At 40.5% G+C, this 23,056-nt stretch overlaps 2 protein-coding genes across 3 annotated transcripts in view; one reads left to right on the forward strand and one right to left on the reverse strand.

The window, feature by feature from the left end:
* The window catches only part of mertka (c-mer proto-oncogene tyrosine kinase a), a 171,876-nt gene that overhangs the window by 58,605 nt on the left and 90,215 nt on the right, over positions 1–23,056 (reverse strand). For both annotated transcript variants that reach the window (XR_007933607.1, XM_028820523.2), the window contains exons 9-16: positions 22,645–22,786; positions 21,648–21,792; positions 13,470–13,552; positions 12,619–12,714; positions 10,829–10,909; positions 7,580–7,672; positions 7,065–7,186; positions 2,983–3,092 (exon numbers count right to left, since the gene is read on the reverse strand). Coding sequence is in view for 1 of the 2 variants with exons in the window: in XM_028820523.2 (XP_028676356.1) it covers positions 2,983–3,092; positions 7,065–7,186; positions 7,580–7,672; positions 10,829–10,909; positions 12,619–12,714; positions 13,470–13,552; positions 21,648–21,792; positions 22,645–22,786 (872 nt within the window). In the remaining variant the exon portion in view is untranslated. The remainder of the gene's footprint in view (positions 1–2,982; positions 3,093–7,064; positions 7,187–7,579; positions 7,673–10,828; positions 10,910–12,618; positions 12,715–13,469; positions 13,553–21,647; positions 21,793–22,644; positions 22,787–23,056) is intronic.
* Positions 18,370–20,472, forward strand: LOC127525986 (E3 SUMO-protein ligase ZBED1-like). Its single transcript, XM_051919648.1, has 2 exons — positions 18,370–18,579; positions 19,731–20,472. The coding sequence occupies exons 1-2, from the start codon at positions 18,444–18,446 to the stop codon at positions 20,399–20,401; spliced, it is 807 nt and encodes a 268-aa protein (XP_051775608.1). The 5' UTR covers positions 18,370–18,443; the 3' UTR covers positions 20,402–20,472.

Below are 23,056 nucleotides of genomic sequence, written 5' to 3' on the forward strand. Positions count from 1 at the left end.
GAGGAATACTTAGTGTCCCCTGAGTAGAAGCATGCATTTCTTGTTCATTATCTCATTCCAGTTAATTCAGTTCAGCAATCTTGGAGGCATCAGCTGCCAGACAGAAAGCAACCTTGGACAGGAGGCTAGTCCAACCACAGGGGACACTCAAGTGCACAGAATGAACCTAATGTGTGTGTCCTTGGTAGGTGGGAATAAAATCAGAGGATTCGAAGAAAAACACATTTGGATGCAAAGAGAAGATACCAGTTTCAAACAAGCAATGAATGGATTAGGAGTTGAACTCAGATCCTTGTGGTTAGATGAGGTTATGGCGCACCATCCCAATGGCATAGGAAAAGCATGCAAACTCCACAAAGATGATGACCAGGTCAGGAACTAAGCCCATGTCTCTGGAGATGCAAGGCAGATATACTAACTACTGGGCCGCTGGTGTTTTTGCTGCACACATACTGCAAGGAGACATTTTGCAGACAGAAACCTTTTGTGGATACATTTGCCCAATTCATTTACTCGTTTCAAGTCTTCTTATTCCAGTTGAAAATGACAGCGGCTGAGGTAGTTTGAATGAACAGGCTGCCGTTCCCTCTCATACACATACTGATACTCACTCATACCAAGACAACTATAAGTGGACTATCAATGCCAAGGGTTATTTTCTAGGAAGATGTTTGCACTCTGAACTAAACTGCCACCTTATGTATGGGAGCTGAAACAAACAAAACAGTCTGTAAATTAGTCTGAAGTATCCATACCAGGCCCATTACACACCTGATCTCTTGACTGGAGGTCTGTGTCTAATCTCCGGTGACATTAACCTAATTATGGTAGCCATTCCTGACTCAGTGAGATGCGATGTATTATTAGACTTTAAATCTGTATTCCCGTGTTGTTTCTTAAGGTTCCCCTCAAAACATATCATTACTTCATAGTCAAATAATTACATACTTTGAATCTCTCAAGGTTCTTTTTTACAAGAAATAAAAACAAATTTCAGTGCCTACCAATACTTCAGATCATGGGCGTCCAACTCTGGTCCTGGAATGCCACAGTGGCTGCACGTTTTCATTCCAACCCTTTTCCTAATCAGAGAGCTGTTTTCACTGCCAATTAACTACATTTCCCTTCATTTTAATAGCCCTGTTTTTAAGGATTCAGTCCTCTGAATTGATCCGTTTCTTCACTAAATGGCAGCCAAACAGAAGTGAGATATGAAATGAGCCAACAGATAACCAGCTAAATAGGAACATCAAACTCCAGCCAATTTCACTCCAGCCAGTTTCTTAATGAGAAGCCAATTCTTGCTGTTAATTGAATATCACGACTTGTTGCTATACTCATTCTGCCACAGCAGACTGTTGGTTTTCTGTTTTTTCTAAGACCACCATCAAGATGTTTCAGTGACCTGAGTAGACCAATATGACCGAGACCTTCACCATTCTTTATTTTCAGGTTAGCTGGTCATGTGGCGGCTTGTTTTGTGTGTCATTATTGTTTAGCTGCTCATTAAGGGAAAAAAAAAGGTGTCTGAGTCAAAATCAGTTAAAACTAAAGCAAAACAAGTTAATCAGCAGCAAAACCGCTCACTAATTAGGAAGATGGTTAGAATGAAAACCTGCAGCCACTGTGGCACACCAGGACCAGAGTTGGACACCCCTGCTTTAGATAGAACAAAAAAGTTTCAAATATGACACTGCAGTGTCAGGGCTTTTTTTGAACTGTCTAAAGGTCATGTTACATTACTTGACTTATGCAGCATTTTTTCAGTCGTAGCCTTCACTTGCATAACTTTAGAAAGTTGTAGGTAGCTGGTGGTGCAACCCCATGAAGGCCAGTTGCGTAGTCTGACGTACCAAGTGACTAGACCGCGACTCGCTTCGATAAAATCTTAGTCATATGGGCAGGCTCCATGTGCATGAGACTGGACAATCAATGAATGCTCATGTGGAAGTGCAATGCAGCGATAAGGAGTGTGGCACGCGGCTGGGGATGGCACCCAGCCGGGACGCCCAGGAGGACAGGAGGAGGGCTCATGCCTCCTCCGGACCACGAGGGGGCGACTGCCCTGGTTCCATTGGAGGCCACGGGTACAGAGCTGGGAAGCTCAACCCTGTAGGGGCCCGTGGTCACCACCAGGGGGCGCCCCAGTGCCTGGAGAACCCTGGACCTCAGCACTTCCGCCACACCCGGAAGTGCTGGGGGGAAGAAGACTGGGCACACCCGGAGGGCTTCTGGGAGCACAGCCGGCACTTCCGCCACACAGGGGAGTGTCCATGGAGGAGTGTTTGGAGGCACCAGGAGCCCATCCTGGCGTATATAAAAGGGGCTGCATCCCTACAAACGATGACTGGAGTCGGGTGGAAGTGGACAAGAGTCGTGTTGGAGAGGAGTGGAGGCGGCCTGAAGGAAGCAGGCACTGTAGAGAGAGGCCTAGACTTTGGGAGATTGGTGCTGGAGGCACTGGCTTTGTGCATTTAATATTGTAAATATTGTACATAATAAACGTGTGTTGGGTGATATAACGATGTCTGTCTGTCTGTGTCCGGGCTGCTTCTCACAGGAGTTCTGGACCTCACAGACATCTGTCTGATGTTTTGTGTTTTACATACCATGGCAGAATGGAAAAAAAGAAAAAGGGGATGAGATTGATTGCAGTTGAGATCGCTGTATCTGATAACCATTTATACAGTACCGGCTCCGTCGGACAGCACAATATTGGCTGTCAGAAAAAGAGGTTCACATGACCGTGCTGGAAAGTCGTCATGCAGTCGGTAAATTTGATGTGCCAAGTGATTTTCAGGCATGTAAACTAAAATGTTCCGGCAATGAGATGAGCAACTGCAGTTGGCAAGTCTGACGTACTCTCCAATTAAAAGTCACGTAATGTGACATCAGCTTAGCAAAACAATGGCAATGCGATGTTCGTAGGCTCTTTGCTCCCCAAGCTAACTTTCAGAAAATTTCAGAATAATTTAAACTCACATGCAGTTTCTTGCTGCTAAATCTCGGTGCAGAAAATTCTTGCTGCTTAGGTATTCCATTCCCAAAGCAATGTCTATCATAAACTTCAGCAGCGTCTGGAGTGGTAAGTACTGCAACAAAGCAAAACAGAATTTTATAACAAGGATTTCACACCTATGAACACATTAACATGACATGGCAACAAAAGCATGTATGACAACAACGTTTGTTTTCATACAAGATATGTAGCTCAAAGTACTTTGCATGAAGTTAAGAAAATAATTCCATATATGAGTACATGCTTCTATCTCTGAAGCTTTGACAGTAATATTTTTATACTTTACCATTGTAATACTAAAGAGACTAAAAAGAACGAAAGGTACTATCTTTTCCAACTGTTCAAATGGCTACCCAAAGACATTCATCAGGCAGTGCTTACATAGGAGACACCAGAGACACCAGCAAACAATTGACTCCAACCTGACCCCCCCATCCCACCTGGCACACACTTCCTTATCATCACAGGGAATCAGAAGGTGCAGCATGTATCCTGTCCAGAGCAGGCATCAAAGTAGCGCACAAGTCTTCTAACACACTGTGCACAGTCCTTCTTAATGATAAAAGCAAGAAATCAGCAGCAGGGACACGGAATTCGGTTTATACCATACCACGTATTGCAGGTCCAACGGTATACGTGGGGCAGACATCAAAAACTCTTGCAATACATATACTGTACAGGAACATCACAGTGTGGTCAGAAGGATTTATATATACATATATTGTGGCCAGTAGGGGGTGCAGCAGCTAACCAGACACCCGACACAACAGACACAATGCACAAGTCCAGCACGACACACATTTTATGTAGCTGTGGGAAGCATCTTCCTTTCGTTCCCCTCCACCTCAGCACAGTTAATATGAGCACAGCACAATAAACAGCATGCAATGCCTTTTCTTTTTTTTCTCTTTCTCCTTCCGCCTCCATTCCTTCTCTGGCAAGCTTCATCTCTCTCCCTCCTGTCCCTGGCTCTCAGAGTAGAGGCAGCTGGCTCCTTTTAAGCTGCACCTGGGAGCACTCCAGGTGGCCCAGTGGCATGTTCCGGAAGTATTCCCAGGTGTGGTGGAAACCCTACGTCACAGGCCTCTGCAGCTCCCCATGATGAACTATAAATCCCAGCATGCCCTGCGGGAATCTGTGGCACCACAGCCACCTGGGGGTCTGCCCTCTAGTGTCCCGGGGAAGATAATGTCCTGAGTTCATTCCTTCCATTATATAGGTGTCCCGGCTGGACAAGAGCCAAGCCATCTGCCACAAAATATTTATATATATATATATATATATATATATATAGTGATGTCATGTAATTAAATTTTAAGATATTAGCTATCCACTGTATGTTAGGGAAGCACACACCTCTTAGAAGGGCTCAGGTTTGCTTAATGACTGCACAGACAGACAGAAGTGCACACATAGGAGCGGAAGAGACTGTGCTGGTGGGGCAGCTGTATTTGGGGGGGGAGAGCAAGAGAAAGGAGCTTCCAGAGTTTACATAAAAATCAATGAAGAAGTTAGCGTAAAAGGGATGACTTCAGACCCTGAAGGTGTGGGTTCATATCCTATTACTGACACTGTGTGACCACGAGCAAGTGAAATCACCTGCTTGGGCTCCAATTGGAAAACTAAAAGAAATGTAAACAATTGTATCTTTCAGATGTAGTAAGTCACTTCTGGATAAAAGTTTCAGCCAAATAAATTGTAATAATAATAATATTATCATTATTATTTCTTTCTCAGCATAAGGGTTGAAAAGCTTTTGCATCACTAATTTGGGCTGTTTGAAGTAAATAATATCAATAAAACATACATAAACACACAAGAACAGTTCTGACGAGAATATTCCGTTCAGCCCAACATGGCTAATTAATTCCTTTTCACCTGCACTGACAGAACAAGGCAGCAGCAGTTTAAAGTAAGGTTGAATCAGAAGATCATGATTGTGCGAACACGCCAAAGTCATAACCAGGAGGGCAGCAGTTAATTAAACAAAGGCTCCTAAATTAAATTAACAAAGGTCAGGACAGAAGACAAAACTGTAGAATGAGAAAGGTAGAGAAAGAGAGTCGGTACCCAAAATATTTCACATTGCCTAAGCCAAAACACAAATCAAAATCAAAGAACAGAAAAGGACAAAAAAGAATTTGCAACCAGAGATATCTTTAAGAGTATTAATGTAAGGTGCCATTTTGTTTGTCTTGATTCATCTACAGTCTTGGACAGTTAGGAAGTGTATGACGCAGACCTTTGTGCCGTGATGGTAAAGATGCCATGTGTCACACACTTCCGATTGTCCTGTCTAGCAACAGCCTGGCAATTCTGCACCGCAAACAGAAAATAATGGTGCTGCTGACAATATAAGCAAAATGGTGCAATTGGAAGTTGTCTCTCTATTATAAAAAAAAATCTTGGAAGGAGACGATACGTGATTTTCTCGGAGACACTTTACCGTCCCTTGATAGACACTTTAACGCCATGCGAGACAAGGCAGTGAGTCAAAAGGACAGCTGATGTACAGGCTTTTAAATGATCGACGCGCAGTGCGACAAACAGAGCATGCAGCTTGGTAGCAGCAGCAGAAAGACAGAAGCTGATCCGACCGCATCTTCTTAGCATGCGTTCAGCCCCACCCTTCACAACGTGAGCGGCAGAGATACGAAGTGGCTGTAGCATTGCGCACCCCGGGAGGGGAGGTGGGTGAGCGAAGCGAGCCAGGGGCAAAGCCCGTAGTATTTCAAAAATAACTTCTTCAAAAACATTCTAAATAAAAAAAATGATCAGGTCAGTTTAATTCCTTGAACTCTAACATCCCCAGATAGTCATCTCTATTATTTTCAGGGGCCAAGGAAAAGGGTGAAAAATATAAAACTTGTTTAGATCATGACATCACCTAACTTTAGCAAAATGTCAAGCTAAGTTTTGAAGGTACCCAGAATACCCCCATCCACCACACTACCTTGGGGAATTAATCCACATATTGGAGGTTTTCAGTCTAAAGAAACACTTTCTAATATTTGTTTAGTACTAGGGTGTTGTACCATGTTAGCCATTATGGATGTAGTGAGAAGTCAAGCAAAACGTCACCTTTTATTGGCTAACTATAAAGATTACAATATGCAAGCTTTCGAGGCAACTCAGGCCCCTTCTTCAGGCAAGATGTAATACAGAAATACAACATGGTTTAAATAGAGACAAGAGTTTTATGGCCATAAATGAGGATTGTTTGCATCTCTCGGACTGACCCAGACAACCTGACCACAGATCCACATTGTATGGAAAAACTCATCAGAAACTTTTAAAGACTTTGTTGGATGGTCATCTTATCAAAAGATCTTGACTATACATTGTTCTCCTCTCTTGCTAAATGAATCTGAGCCTGGAGAGGTCTATTAATTTTTTACATCTTAGATGTCTCACTTAAAGGTTTTCCAGTGCTGTATCTGTCCTGGTGTCTATATAAACACAGGGAATTCTACACCTTGCCTGAAGAAGGGGCCTGAGTTGCCTCAAAAGCTTGCGTATTGTAATCTTTCCAGTTAGGCAATAAAAGGTGTCATTTTGCTTAATATTTATTTGAAATCTACGCATAACCAGCTCCCACATGTGTCCACAAGCTCATGTAGAGAAGCTCATTTTAAACTAACAGCTGGCATCTATTCTATTAATTCCCTTCATGATTCCGAACATTTCAAACTCGTTCTACTTTTTTGTGGTGGGATTCACATTTAACCATGACTCCAAGAGAAAAGACTTAAGAGAGCTTAAATAAAAAGCTATTGACTGCATTTATGAAAGACGGATTTCAGGAGGTGGTTGGACTGGAGACAAGGCAGCAGTGCTAAGCGGTTTTCAGACATTTAGCTGAGAACTCACAGCCTCACATGAGAGACAGTGGACTGTTTCAAAGTGACGCATGTGGGAAGACCACCTCTATAAAGAGTGAAGGAAGTCTACTGTGTAATGTGCATTTAACTGAGTTTACCTTGGACCAACATTATGAAAAGAAAAAAAAATAAATTAGTGAAGTGGTTTTCCATCTTTGAAATACCTGTGGTCTTTCTCCAAGTCGGGAGCGAAGCAGGAAGCTGTGCAAATCACCATATTTCATGAAAGGAAGAATCACCATAGGTTTTGGAAAACGTTCGTGGGAATTTATTTCTAAGCAAACTCCTATAAAAATAAAAGGAAATAAACCATTGTATGAGCGTGAGTGTTAAATGGATGATGGAGATCTCAAGGTCAGGAAAGGCCTACACATATTAATATTGCATTAATACAGGCAGAGGCACCCCCAAAAGTTTCCAATACATCTCCTAATCACATTCAGTGAACATCACCACCAAGATGAAGTTGTGTCCTCGGCAATAGAGTTCTCAAACGGATAGAAGCCCATGAATTAGAAAAATGAGAAACCTTATACTGGTGGAAAAAATGCTGGTAGAGAAGTGGTGGGAGTACACAATTCAAAAATTACTGAACGTTTTTTGTTCTTTTCTATGAATGCTGGTGTTATGTCAACATGTCACATTCACCGTGACTGGCATGGACATTTATGGTCCTTACCTAGCAGTCGGATGACATTTGGGTGGCAGAAATCTTTCATACAAGCCGCTTCACTGAGAAACTCCTCGATCTCTCTTTGAGAGAAGTTGTCCACTAAAACACAACAAATGCACACATGATTAAGAGTCTGCTGTCCTGTAGGATTAACTTTTACTTATAAAAAAATCAGCAGCAGTATTTTGAAAAATGAAGTATGGAATAGAACAGTATAGAGGAGTGACAATACAAGTGTATCTGCTATCAAGTATTTAGATATTCCAGCTTTCATTAGCAGATATTTTTCAACACGCATAACCTCACATAGATGGCTGAGATGTTTCTATAATCAATGGGTAAAGAGTAACAGCTGTTTGGCAGAACATAATATGTACATCTCTTTTTACTACAGATCATTAAATGGAAAAAGATGACTAGGTATGTTTGATATGTCAACAAGGTTGGGAGTGTGCACTGATAGCACATTGCTGCACCCACCACACCTAATGGAATGGGACCCGAGTGCTGCGGGTGACACCCCAGCACCACTGTTTTTACAGTGACTGGAGTGCCAATCCTGCCACAAACCCCCAAGTTTTCCCTGTAACTTGGAGGATCTGCTTGTGGGGCTGGATGCTAGTTAACATCATACCAAGATGGACCAATTACAGCTTAAGGGCCAAATGGAGCAGAGGCACTTCTGGCACTTACGGGAGTCGAAAAGGCAACCTTCCGATTGCTGGGTGCAGATCTCTAGCCTTGGAGCAACCACTCCGCTCATGATGTCAACAAGTCAAGTTGGAAAGTCCTGTTTTATTGTGCCATAGTGCTTATGGAGCCATCCCGCAGTGGATTCAGAAAGTTTTCAGACCCCTTCACTATGTGCACACTTTATTATGTTGTAAATTTAAGTTTAAATGGAAAAAAATTGCCATTGCTGCCCATGAATCTACACTCAGTAGTCTATAGTGAAAAACGTAAAGGACGTTTTTAGAAACATTTGCAAAGATATTAAAAATCAAAATCTGAGATCCCTCATTCTGTAAGTATTCAGACCCTTTGCTGTGGCACTACAAACTGTGCGTCCTGTTTGCTTTCATTCTTCTCCAGATGTGTTTAGAACTTGATTGAAGCCCATGTGTGGCACACTGAATTGAATGGACTTGTTCAGAAAGGCACGCACCTGAGTATATAAGGTCCTATAATTCAGTAGCATTGGACAAAAACCAATCCATGAAGTCCAAAGAACTCTCTGTAGACTTCTGCAATCAAATTATGGTGAGGCATAGACCCTAGCAAGAGGACAAAACCGTTCTGAAAGCTTCAAGTTTTCACAGGAGCACAGTGGCCTCAATAGGTGTGAAATGGAAGAAATTTGGGACAACTAGTACTATTCCTAGACTTTGCCATCCTGCTACACTGAGTAAAAAGGGTCAAGAGGGGCTTTGGTTGACGAGGTGACCAAGAACACAATGGTCACTCCAACAGAACTTCAGAAGTCCTCTACTGAGATCAGAGAACCTGTTGGGAGGACAACCATCTTAGCAGCACTACATTAATCAGGAGTTTATGGTAGAGTGGCCAGATGGAAACCACTCTTGAGTAAAATGTCTATAACAGGCTGTTTAAAAGACTCTTATCATAGAGCATGAGGAACAAGATTCTCTGGTCTGATTAGACAAAAACAGAACTCTTTGGCTAAAGCAATATGTCTGGGAAATGCCAGACACTGCTCATTACCTGCCTAATACCAGCTTTTTGTTGAAGCATGGAGGTGGCATACTATAGAGGTGCTTCTCAGAGAGAGGGAGACTTCTCAGAATTGAGGGAAAGATGAATGCAGCCAAATATGGAGACGTCCTTGAAAAAAACCTGCTCCAGAGTGCACACAACTTCAGACTGGGGCATTGGTAAGGTGGTCCGAATACTTTCTGAATCCATGGTACCTGGTTACTGGCTGTGTTTAGTTTATATGTTCTTCCCATGTCTCTGTTAAGCTTTTCTCTAGTTTTTTCCATCGCGTTCTAAAGATGTGGATGTTATGCTATCAAACTCTGTTTTGCTCTGGTGCTTGAATGGGCCTGGAGATGAACTAGTCTCCAGTCTAGGGCTGGTTCCTGCTTTCATAAGGACCTAGCCCTCTGTGGCCATGTACTGGAGTATGTTTAAGGATTTTATGTTAGGTTTTAATGTTGGATGGATGGAAGTGGAATCCAAATTTAAGATTATTGGAGTCTAACTTTGGCAACATGCAGAAATTACCAAAGGTGACAAATTCCATCACAGGATAATATATGTGTCAGAGTCACAGTGGAGCTGCAGTATATGCCAGTAGCACTGAACTCAAGATAAAAATACAAGTCCTAGACGGGGAATCATATTATTGTAGGACATCTGTATAATGATGGCATGAATGTGTAATCGCTAGTATCTTCTTCACAATCATTGTGTAGAGTTCGGATGTTCCTTGTGTGTCTGTGTGAGTCTCCTCCAGTTACTTCACTTCTCTCTTATACCCCAAGATCCTGTAATACTAAATTGTCCCAGCAAGGGTGAACGTGGGTGTGTGTGAGTGTGCTCTGTGATGAACTGGCATCTCATTAATGGCTGATCACTTCCTTCGGTTGATTTTGTATTGGTCTAAGTGAATTTGAACAAACATATGACATCATATTCCAAGATCAAGAAATCTAAAAACAAAACATTTCTTTTATTTGCTTCTGATCTTTTTTAATCCATGAAATATATTAAAATCAGCACATTTTGGCATATTACATTTCCAGTTTAACTTTTCATATCCCATAACTCATAACTTTACTTATAACATAACTCTCATATCTCATAACTTTATATCATTAAGGTTATAACAGCTTATCATCAAAAGGGGCAGCATAGTGGTGCAGAGAGTTAGGCTCAAATTCTGAACCTGGGTGTTGTCTTTGGGAACCTGGCATGCTCTACCCAAGTTTGTGTGGGTTTTCTTCTGGGTGCTACGGTTTCTGTCCCAAATTCCCAAAGACATTCAATTTAGGCAAACTGGTGATCCCCTACTGGCCCCTTTGTGACTTTGACAGTGAGAGTGCGGCTGTATGTGAGTGTGTCCTATGACAGAGTGGTGCCTTGTCCAACCTTGTTGCCTGACATGAATCATGAACTTCCTGGATAAGGTCTGGTATCTCATGGCTTCAGCAGGTGTTAGAGTCGTAGGTTATTTATCAAGAAAAGTGCTGCCAAACACTTCAGAGGCAAAGGCAAATAGAACTTTCATCTTACTTTTCATAGTTTTTACTGCGACCTTCTGGCTGCTTCCATCTGGCTGCTTCAGGTGACCTTCAAATACAGAGCCAAACTCACCTAATGAAAAGGAATATTTAATGGAATTAATGCAACACAGTATTTACATCATGTATCACACACAGTTTATCACAGGCTACCTTTCTATACTCATGCATTTGCATTCTAAGGCAACCCAAATAATCAACTTAATAAAATTTAAACTTCAGTGCTCCAAAACATTTCCTGTTTAGTCCGTGGTGCTTGCCCAGCCTCACTCTAAGTATGAAGTGGCTTTTTGCCATAAACAAATCTTATCCTGGTTGGTGTAATATGCTGGTGGCACATGATTCTGTAGGATAGAGACATTCAGTCCTGGTCAGGTACCACATGTGTAAATACTAAATGAAACACAGGGCCTATAAAAAGTATTCTCCCTCCTTGAACGTTTTCACACTTTCTTGTTATATAGCAATTAATCATAGTGGATTTAAGTTGGCTGTCTTGACACTGATCAACAGAAAAAGACTCATTAATGTCAAAGTCAAGACAAACTTCTGAAAAGAGATCTAAATTAATTGCAAGTATAAAACACAAAATAATTGATCGCAGAAGTATTCACCCAGTCACTATTTAGTCAATGTACCTTTGACAGCCATGACAGCCTTGAGTCTGTGTGCTCACATCTCTCTCTATTAGCTTTGCATATCTCCACATAAAAGGAGCCTTGGCAAAGACTGCAATTATAATGATGCTTGTACAGTGCTGGACAGGAGTTGCGCTGTAGGATGCCCAGCTGGCAGCTACCATAGTGGTGATAGTGGGCAGTATGCTCAAATACCGTATATGGAGACTCACAACAAATCACTCCTATGTAGCAAAGCAAGCTTCAGACACTGAGGGATGATGGGGGGCAAACCGGTAGTGCTTCAAGTTGTTAGGTGGACAAGGAATGCTGGGGAAGTTTGGAAAGGATGACATATTGGTGTTCTCTACTCATTTCAGACTCTGTCAGTGGTTGTTTGGCTTCACGGTGTCAAAAGACCCTCCTGACCATGTGAGAGTCGAACTTATAGTTGGAGAAAGAGATGACAAGAGTGCAGCTGGCACGAGGAAGACATTGGAAAGAAGCAAGAAAGGTGGATGGTGTAGACAGGAGGAGTTTATTTTTATGTTTCCTTTATTTTTGAACATTTACCTCCAAAGCCCTGTAGATAGATAGATAGATAGATAGATAGATAGATAGATAGATAGATAGATAGATAGATAGATAGATAGATAACTTGAGTTGTCTAATGTGTGTGTTCCTGTCTCCAACCTAAACTGGGCATAGCTGTTCCAGAAAATGGATGGATATATAACATTGAAGAAGGTAACTAACCAATAAGCTCTGTAACTGAGGAACATGAGACAGGGAATTTAAAATAATTTTCGGCTCAGTTGACTTTCTGTGACAATTGCCACCACGACCAAGCAGGTGAAATGTGCTAAGTAAATATGGTAGATAGAGTTTATGAGGCTCATATCTTTTGTACACCTACAAAAATTATGAGTTACACTGTTTATTTCATTGGATTCACTTCTGTAACATTTGGCAGCCTTGAAGAATCAACAATGAATAATACAACAAAAAATATCACGTGCTGCCACCATTGGCTACAGTAATATAATATCCAGCATAGCCAGAAATGAAGGCTGGGTGCATCAAGAGACGTAAACCTTGTTGTTGAATTGGAGGACGACTTTAACTCCCCATCTAGACACTCTTTGGCCATTGCATGCAGTCTTACCTTCTCCAAGGACCTTTCCTACTGAAAGCAGCTTTCTATCAGTCATTACATCCCAGAGTTTGGTCTGCAGATCTCCATTAATTCCCAAAATGTTAACTACAGAAAGAAAAAACAGGATATATGATAGATTAATGAGATATGCACCATGCTTATGAGAAAAACTATTTTTTTTAAACAAGAAGATACCTCAGTAAGAATTCCTAAGCTGCTAATTTCAGCCACAATTCTATTTTTGACTAGTTCTGATGATTTGTTTTCCTTTATTTTTATATTTTAGACATGAATATACAAAGAATAGCAAGGGAAAGTAACAGCCTTCAAATAGTAAGCAAGTATGACAAATATTATGACCCACAGTAACCTTATGACAACATTCCCGACACCTACCTTACTCTCTGTCCTGGAGTGTGAGAGATGAGCTCAATGAGAATAAGAGAGAAGTAACAATAAATGTAAAAAAGTACATAAATGAATATCTAGAAATAAATTTACATATGTTAGTATGTTTGGTAAGTTCTGCTTTGGTGATACGATCAAAAGAGGAAGTGTGAGTGAGAGATACATGAGGACAAATGGCACAGGAGGCACGCTGAGAGAGTCGCCTTCAAAGATGGGAAGCATAAAAGTAAAAGGGAGGCCAGCAAGGCGCCTGGAAACAACAAAGTCTGCATTATGGAAACACACTTGAGAGAGGGAGGGTTCAGACACACACGAATACTGAGGAAAGGTGCTAAATATACACATAGGGCAAGAAATAACAAACATTTTAAAATGATTCTATTACCAGTCAGTGGCTAGTATATATGTACAGTATACACAATAAAAAAAAAAAATAACACAAGGAAACTTACAGGTTATTTCATCATCTTGACGCCCGTAGGATCTGTTTGGTCTGTATTGCACAATGGGCTGCATTTCTTTATCAAATGCATGCCTATGATAGAAAAGAAAAAAATTAGATGCCTAGCTGCTAACAGGCAATGTTATCAGACATGTCAATCAGAGTATACTGCAAGATTATAATTATTATAACTAGATTATACAGCACTGCTCCCGCACAGATCCATGATCAAGGGTTTCTTCCCCTTGTCCCCAGCCTACGGAGTTTACACATCCTCCTAGTGTGTGTGTTAGTATTCCTCCCACATCCCCAAAGATGTGCTGGTTAGCTTGATTATTTATTGTTTGACTAAAGCTTACAAAGTATAACAAAACAGCTTAAAAGTATAGTACGTTAAAAAGGAGTTAAGGATAAACAGGGTGATTAAACAACAATTTTCACAAGATGGTAATATGTGCGCATCAACCCATCAAGGATTGTTTTCACAATATATCACATGAATCTGGGGAAAAGGCTTCTGTTCATATGAGACTGTTCAGTACCAGCTGAAAAACTTGGCAAGCTCACTCAAGACACAGATGTCACACAGTAATTGTAGCAAATGGCCAGCCTTTATTAACAGTATGGTAAAATACACGAGTCACTTGAACACTTGTTGTATGTATTTGTCCGGTAATAAAATTTCTGATTGAGGAAGCAGCCTGCCTGCAATGAAGAGAAGGAAGAAGGATTTCCTGCTGCCTAGATTTGCTTGCCATAAACATGGAGGCTTCTCTTTTTCTCTCTTTTTAACACAATGTTAAAACATCAGCAGCATACACAAAGTATATATATGGGTGTGTGTATATGTGTATATATATATATATATATATATATATATATATATACAGTGGAACCTTGGTTTGCGAGTAACTTGGTTTACGAGTGTTTTGCAAGATGAGCAAAAATTTTTCATAAATTTTGACTTAATAAATGAGCGAGGTCTTGCAGTACGAGTAGTATGTATACGCTTTGTCTGCTGATCGTCATGTGATCACAACTGAGCTGATGGTTCTTCTCTCTCTCTCGCTGCGGGATTGTGGGCAATCGTCTCCTATTCTCCGTCTGAGTCGCCGTGCCTCACTCATATAGTCAACATCCATACGAGTGTATACTGTTTACTACAGCATTAGCATTGTGACTGTGTGTGCGCACGTGCATGTGTGTGTGTGTGTGTGTGTGCTCGCTCGGTCGTGTGTGTGTGTATGTGTGTGTGCACATGCGCGCTTGTGTGTGTGTGTTCGTGCATGCGTGTGTGCTGTGACGTGCGAGTCCCCGTCTTGCACCCTAAATATATATATATATACTGTATATACACAGGGTGAGTCAAAATTATGTTAACACTTGAATGGCGGTAATAATTTATTCACAAAACCTACTTCATATGTGCAAGATGATTTACAGGAATTTCTCAACCTGTTCGCCCTCATGTTCAACACATGTATCATATGTGGCACATAAGTTGTCCACAAAAATTGTATATACAGTAACTATATACATAGCACTAACATTAGTGTTAATATAATTTTGACTCACCCTGTATAAATATTGTCAGGCATGGGCGTCAGAAAACTCCTATGAGAGGCTTCGGAATGGTAGGTAATAACCCGCCGAGACAACATAGGGGACTAACGCTGACTCTGTCCTGTTTCTCTTCTTCCCTCACAGCTCCGAGAAACTGCCCAATAAGGGCATTTAGACCCGCCCCTCCCGGGCATTTCCCATAAATGAAGCTCAGCCTAATGAGAGACGTCTTTTTGCTGGAAGACCCAAGTAAGTCACACTGCAGAGCATGAAACTAACTCCCAAGAAGGAGGAATCCCGTTGTGTATGTGTGTGTGTGGTGGGGGGTGGGGGGTTTTTGGGTTTGGTTTGCATGCTTTTCTTTTCCTTTTTTGCTTTATTTACTTCATCTGGTGATGAATAAAATGGACAGCCTGGCTGGCATCCCAAAATTCTGACTGATTCCAGTCTGTTTATCCACTGCCCAACCACTATATATATATATATATACAATTAGGTCCATAAATATTTGGACAGAGACAACTTTTTTCTAATTTTGGTTCTGTACATTACAACAATGGATTTTAAATGAAACAACTCAGATGCAGTTGAATTGCAGACTTTCATCTTTAATTCAGTGGGGTGAACAAAACGATTACATAAAAATGTGAGGCAACTAAAGCATTTTTTTTAACACAATCCCTTCATTTCAGGGGCTCAAAAGTAATTGGACAATTGACTCAAAGGCTATTTCATGGGCAGGTGTGGGCAAGTCCGTCGTTACGTCATTATCAATTAAGCAGATAAAAGGCCTGGAGTTGATTTGAGGTGTGGTGCTTGCATGTGGAAAATTTTGCTGTGAACAGACAACATGTGGTCAAAGGAGCTCTCCATGCAGGTGAAAGAAGCCATCCTTAAGCTGCGAAAACAGAAAAAACCCATCCGAGAAATTGCTACAATATTACGAGTGGCAAAATCTAAAGTTTGGTACATCCTGAGAAAGAAAGCAAGCACTGGTGAACTCAGCAATGCAACCAGACCTGGACGTCTACGGAAGACAACAGTGGTGGATGATCGCAGAATCATTTCCATGGTGAAGAGAAACCCCTTCACAACAGCCAACCAAGTGAACAACACTCTCCAGGGGGTAAGTGTATCGATATCCAAGTCTACCATAAAGAGAAGACTGCATGAAAGTAAATACAGAGGGTGCACTGCAAGGTGCAAGCCACTCATAAGCCTCAAGAATAGAAAGGCTAGATTGGACTTTGCTAAAGAGCATATAAAAAAGCCAGCACAGTTCTGGAAAAACATTTTTTGGACAGATGAAACCAAGATCAACCTAAACCAGAATGATGGCAAGAAAAAAGTATAGAGAAGGCATGGAGCAGCTCATTATCCAAAGCATACCACATCATCTGTAAAACACGGTGGAGGTAGTGTGATGGCTTGGGCGTGCATGGCTGCCAGTGGCACTGGGACACTAGTGTTTATTGATGATGTGACACAGGACAGAAGCAGTCGAATGAATTCTGAGGTGTTCAGAGACATACTGTCTGCTCAATTCCAGCTAAATGCAGTCAAATTGATTGGGCGGCGTTTGATGATACAGATGGACAATGACCCAAAACATACAGTCAAAGCAACCCAGGAGTTTATTAAAGCAAAGAAGTGGAAAATTCTTGAATGGCCAAGTCAGTCACCTGATCTTAACCCAATTGAGCAGGCATTTCACTTGTTGAAGACTAAACTTCAGACAGAAAGGCCCACAAACAAACAGCAACTGAAAGCCGCTGCAGTAAAGGCCTGGCACTGCATTAAAAAGGAGGAAACCCAACATCTGGTGATGTCCAGGAGTTCAAGACTTCAGGCTGTCATTTACAGGAAAGGGTTTTCAACCAAGTATTAGAAATGAACATTTTATTTCCAGTTATTTAATTTGTCTAATTACTTTTGAGCCCCTGAAATGAAGGGATTGTGTTAAAAAAAATGCTTTAGTTGCCTCACATTTTTATGCAATCGTTTTTTTCACCCCACTGAATTAAAGCTGAAAGTCTGCACTTCAACTGCATCTGAGTTGTTTCATTTAAAATTCATTGTGGTAATGTACAGAACCAAAATTAGAAAAAAGTTGTCTCTGTCCAAATATTTATGGACCTAACTCTATATATATATATATATATATATATGGTTGAAATAGTTTACTGTCAAATAATGCAAAGAGTACGCGACACGTGTTTCGCCCTAATTCTGGGCTCATCAGGCGTACACACTCTACTGCACTCCCTCTCGGGAATCAAACCTTGGACGTCAGCGCCAGAGGCGATGCCCCTAACGTTGTTTCAACCATTCTATGATCTGCTTCTCACAACTGAGAGCACCGTGGCGGATGTTAGCAGACTTGCTGACCAACCACAAGCGTTACCTGGTAGGTAACCACCCATACAATCAGATAGTGACACAGACTACGAATGCCGTGAATATATATATTAGGGCTGCACGATTAATCTTTTTTTTCTCATGATAACGATATTTATGACCCACGATCAGTTAATAAATATCGTCACGATTTTACAGTATAAAGACCAAACTGTTTTTTATGGGCTGAGTTTATGGATTGGACTGCGTCACTATGATGTTACTGCGTCTAGATTGCAAGCGCTTTCTGAAGCAGTAGAAGTCAATAGCAGCAATAACAGTCAGTTAGAATAAACATATGATGGCGGAGCAACGTGAGGAAGGTGCAGATGTGCGATCGTTAGTTCCTAAAAAGGGGTCATACTCAGTTGTCTGGAACTATTTCGGTTTCGAGGAATGTGATGTTGATCAGGTACGAGTCTTGTGCAAACTTTGCTCCTGTTCCGTCCAAACGTCCCAAGGTAACACAACAAACCTCATCAACCACCTTAAAAGCCACCACAAAGTACACTATCAAGAATTTCAACGACTGAAGGCACAAACAGCAACAACAAAAAATTACCAGCCATCTACAACACAGACAACAATATCAGGGACATTGTTCAACGCAATACCATATCTGCCTAGCTCGCAAAGACACCGGGAAATAACAGAGGTGATCACGTACCATATAGCCAAGGATATGTGTCCAATAACCACCGTGAGCAGTGAGTGGTTTAAAAAAATGATCGCAACACTTGATAAAAGATATAGCATTCCCTCACGCAACCATTTTTCCAATGTTGCACTGCCCTTGCTGTATGCGAAATGCCGAAAAGAAATAGAAAGAGAAATTCTCAGGCTCAGCCTTGAATATTTTGCTGCAACGACCGACTTATGGTCAAGCAGAACTGCGGAACCATATTTGAGCTTGACAGTTCATTTTATTGACAGCGAGTTTGAGATGAAAAGCAAGCTTTTGCAAACTTCGTTTTTCCCACAAGACCATACAGCGGAGTTTATTGCAGTGGGCCTCAAAGAAGCGATGTCCGCTTGGGGCTTGGTGGAAGAAAGACTTGTGTGCATCACAACGGACAACGCAGCTAATATGATTAGGGCAGCATCTGTGAATAACTGGCCGAGGCTACACTGCTTTGGTCACAGACTTCATTTAGCCATCGGTAAGTTGTATGTTTTTTTCCCAGATATATTGAAACAATTTGACAATTTAAAAATATTAATTGTTGTTGTTGTTTTAGTGATATTATAATCAGGGGTGCACATAACTGGTACACAGGTACGCATGTGTGGCAAAAATGATGAAATCGTAACGTCATTTTGTTACAAAACAGAAGAGCTCTTGACTGTGACCGTTTTTTGACAGCGTGCGATTAAAATTTCACCTTCACCATTTGTTTTATGTCCTTTCGGTTTAGGTACTGCGTTTATGTTTGAAAAGTGTTTATTCCTCCGACTCAGGACCCTATTCTGCACCGGCGGAAAGCACCATACAAAGTGGTTTCGTTTTGAAATAAAATAATTTTGCGTGTTTTCCGCTTGTGGCAATGGTAATTTTTAAATGAGGCGCAGCTGTGCGCATTTTCGGCTACTTTAAGACGGCCAAATGACAGTGCGCTCTTCACCAACAGTCTTTAGTCAGTGACGTTATTTATTAAACGATATTTAAGCGCCACGCACTCACGTGATATTAGATACGTACTCAAATAGCATTTTATTTTATTTTATTTCGGTTTTATCAAAAAAGAACAACTGATTCTTTCATACCATTTTTAATGAAACGCAATACATTTGTTTAATGCATATTACGCTCAAGACGCAACCTTGTGTTCCGTCAAGTTGCACAATGACGATAAAAACCACAAAACCTTAAGGGAGCGATCTGCACTTATTAAGACCTCGCTGCGGAGTGCGTACCAAACACCAGCTCCTGCTACTCACCTGAGGAACACACTCAAAAAGTTATGTGCACCCCTGATTATAATGACACATTATAATGACAATGAGTCATATGTCTACAGTATAATAATCATCATTTTTATTCTGCTAATCTATCAAATTAGATACATTTAAAAGTTAAAAAAATATTTGATTAGTCAAAAACTATTATGTTAATGTTTGTGAACCCAGATGAGTTTAGAATAAGTGAGTGTTTATTATTTATTAATAAATATTTGATAATTGTCTTATGTAAGTGTATATAATTAGTGAAATAAATTTTTTTTTTTTAATTTCTGATCAAAAGTTGCATAAACAACAAGAGTCTTCCTGTGTCTTACTGTTTTTTTTTTCTGATCATGTTTATTTCCTGAAGAGAATGCCATGAAGGATCCAAGAATTGACCGGGCTGTGGGGCTCTGTAAAAAGTTGGTGAGCTCCTTCTCTTACAGCTGGAAGCGTAAGAGAGAGTTTTTAGCTGCACAAAAGGAGATGAAACTCCCAGAGCACTCACTGAAAACAGAGTGTCCAACAAGGTGGGGATCACGTCAGGCCATGATAGAGAGAATCATCGAGCAGCAAAAGGCCATTGCACATCTCCTGTCCTCTGACAAGAAGTCTCGTCATCTTATCCCAACATGGCAGGACATGGATGTACTAGAGGCAATCAACAAATCCTTGCACCCTCTAGTTAATTTTACAGATGCACTGTCTGGCGAGAAGTACGTCAGCGTGTCATTTGTTAAGCCAGTTCTTCATCTTTTCAACGCATCAATCTTGAAAGTTAAGGATGATGATACTGACCTGTCAAGAGCAATCAAGTCTAAAATGTTGGAGTACCTAAACGAAAAATACAGTGACCCAGACATCCAAGCTCTATTGGACATGGCATCTACGGTGGATCCACGATTTAAGATGAGATACACGGCTGAGGACAACAAAACAACAATTCAATCCAGACTCAAAGCTGAGATGCAGACTTTGGCAATGATGGTAATAAAAATGAGCTGCACTGAGATCTATATTAGTGTTTTGAGTCTCAATTAGTTAAATTTGTTCTAAATGCCTTTTTCTGTGTTTAGGTGCCACCCCAAGAAACAGCACAAGAGACCAGCGAGGAGGATCCTGAAGCTGGATGTGCCCCAAAGAAAAAGATGACTTTAGGAAGCTACTTTAAAACTGCTGAACAAACCTTGCCACCTAACAACCAGAAATCCAGTGTAGCCTGTGAGCTGGAATCTTACTTGCAGTCAAGCTACCTGGATAGTGAGGGGGACCCATTAAAATGGTGGAAAGAACATGAAAAGATCTACCCAATGCTTTCAAAAGTGGCAAAAAAATACTTGTGCATACCAGCCACAAGCTCTCCTTCAGAGGGGGCTTTTAGTTCCTGTGGAAATGTAGTTACTTGCTTGCGGTCTTCCCTAAAGCCCGATCAAGTTGACAGGCTTGTGTTCTTAGCCAAAAATCTGTAACATGTTGTAAAAATTTTTTATTCTTATTTGATTTTATTACAAGTTGATGTAAAAGAGGCAGTTTAATTTTATTTATTTACCACAGCTAAGAAAAACTCTCCATTCTAAACATGTTCGGTTTGTTTATTTTTCTTTATTTGTGGCTGTAAAGTGCAATAAGAATACACAAGTGAATAAAAGTTCATTACCAAAGGAATAATCGTCATTATTAATCGTGATAAAAAGTTTGAGCAAAATAATCGTGATAATCATTTTTTCTGTTATCGTGCAGCCCTAATATATATATATATATATATATATATATATATATATATATGGTGTGGAAAGTGGGGTGTCAAACAGAAGGAGAAATGTTGGTAAAGTTCAAGGAATACATGCTTAGCAAGAGTGCTTTATAGTGTGAGAGCGAGTGCCAGAAGCTGTGCTTGTGAGGTTCGGTGTTGCTTTTCTAGAAGTAAAAATGGAGGTAAAGAGAAGCAGAAGAAAAAGTGGTGTCCTCGGATCCAACACAAGCAGGGACCAACAGCATCTACTAACTTTATTTGTCCTCAGAGGGAAATTTGGCTTTATACAGAAGCTCTTTAAATAAATAAATACATACAGAAATTGGTAGATAAATAAATATAAACACACACACAGTGGCCTGAAGAGACAGGAATGACTAAAAAGGAAGAAAATTAAAAAGAAAAAAATTCTGACTTGCCAATCCCAGTCCCAGTGAGGCAATCATTACAAACAGGCACACAATAGGACTGGCTATTTAAAAAGTTAAATAATGTGACTGATTCCCAGGTTCCGTAAACAAGAATGCAACTCACCCGAAACGAGTTTCATGAATCCTTTTTTTGACAGCCACAAACACACAAATGGCCATTATCATGAACGTGACTCCACATACAATGCCCAACAAGATACGATCAGCCTTCGGGATGAAAGGAGAGGATGATGGAGCTAAAGCCAATCCTAAAGTTTAAACGTAACAGAGAAAAGAAGTTATCATAACAGGACAGTGCAGAATGATTTTCTAAATAGCTAATGACTTTTGTTAAAGATGGAAGAGGTAAGCAAATGATCCATTCATTCACTTTCTACTTTATCCATTATAGGGCTACAGAACTTAAGAGTTTACATTAACAGTATAAGGTGCAAAGCAGGCACTTGGACATTATAGGGCACACAACCACACTCCTTTTTATTGGGCCAATATACAACAGTTAATCAACACAACTTCCATGCCTTTGACTGGAATCCAGAGAGACACATGTGGACATGAGGAGTATATCAAAATTCCAAATCCCTGAAGCTTATCCTAGCAGCACAAGGTAGGAGCTACACCAGGAAGAAGCTCTTCAAGGGGTGTCAGTTTTTTGCTGGGTACACTTATATCCACACACCATCTCAAATTTACATATAGTCAATTTATAGTCACTAATAGCTTGTCTTTAGACTATGAATGGAGGTCAACGTCAGTGAAGTTGATCTGTGATATTGCACACTACACAGAGGGTACTCAATGCCTGCTGTGCCACACAGCTAACAATATCAAAGCTGTTAGCAATAAAACAGTTTTTAGCATTTGCAAATGTCATACTCAGTTATGGTAATGTGATTTGACTTTGCCAAGACTAAGAGGGGCTCAGGCCAGAAAGTAAATCAACATTTTATCAGCATTATTTTAAATTAATAAAAACATATAAACAAAAAACAAAAAGTTTTTTTTTTTATTTGGGTCATTCTTCCAGGAAAATTATCATAGCGTCATCTCTTTTTCAATAGAAAATTAGCAAATTTTGTTTGCCTGTTCAATAAACGTACCAAAATCAGGGACAAAAACATGCACAGGTTCACTCCAAATTCCTTTTCCTGCTTTGGTAACTGCAGCTACTTGAACTTGGTAGGTCAGGTTAAAGACGGTCAAAGTTTTGTAGTGAAAGTTCTTGAGCCCAATGGATGTCTCCTACAGTTAAAATATAAACAATTATTAACCATCACATGAATGTAAGGTCCATAGCACAGTGAAATACACAATCAACTAAGCAATAAGGCAATTCATGACAAATAAATAGGAAAAAACAGCTCAAACACACATAAGACTCCCAAAATGTTAAGGTAAACAGAACCACCAGAAAATATCTGTGAGTTTCTTTATAGCAGAATCCACTTTAGATTCGTAGTGAGAGGTGAGGTGCATGCAAGCGCCGAAAAAATGTAAACGTGCATGCATGCG

This window comes from Erpetoichthys calabaricus, chromosome 15 (genome assembly GCF_900747795.2).
Source record: "Erpetoichthys calabaricus chromosome 15, fErpCal1.3, whole genome shotgun sequence".
Lineage (NCBI taxonomy): Eukaryota > Metazoa > Chordata > Cladistia > Polypteriformes > Polypteridae > Erpetoichthys > Erpetoichthys calabaricus.

Excerpts from the sequence above, each read along its gene's own strand:
- LOC127525986 (XM_051919648.1), top strand. The coding sequence starts at position 18,444 with ATGTCCGCTTGGGGCTTGGTGGAAGAAAGACTTGTGTGCATCACAACG. Across the intron at positions 18,580-19,730 it reads CAGACTTCATTTAGCCATCG|AGAATGCCATGAAGGATCCA; the intron begins GTAAGTTGTATG and ends TATTTCCTGAAG.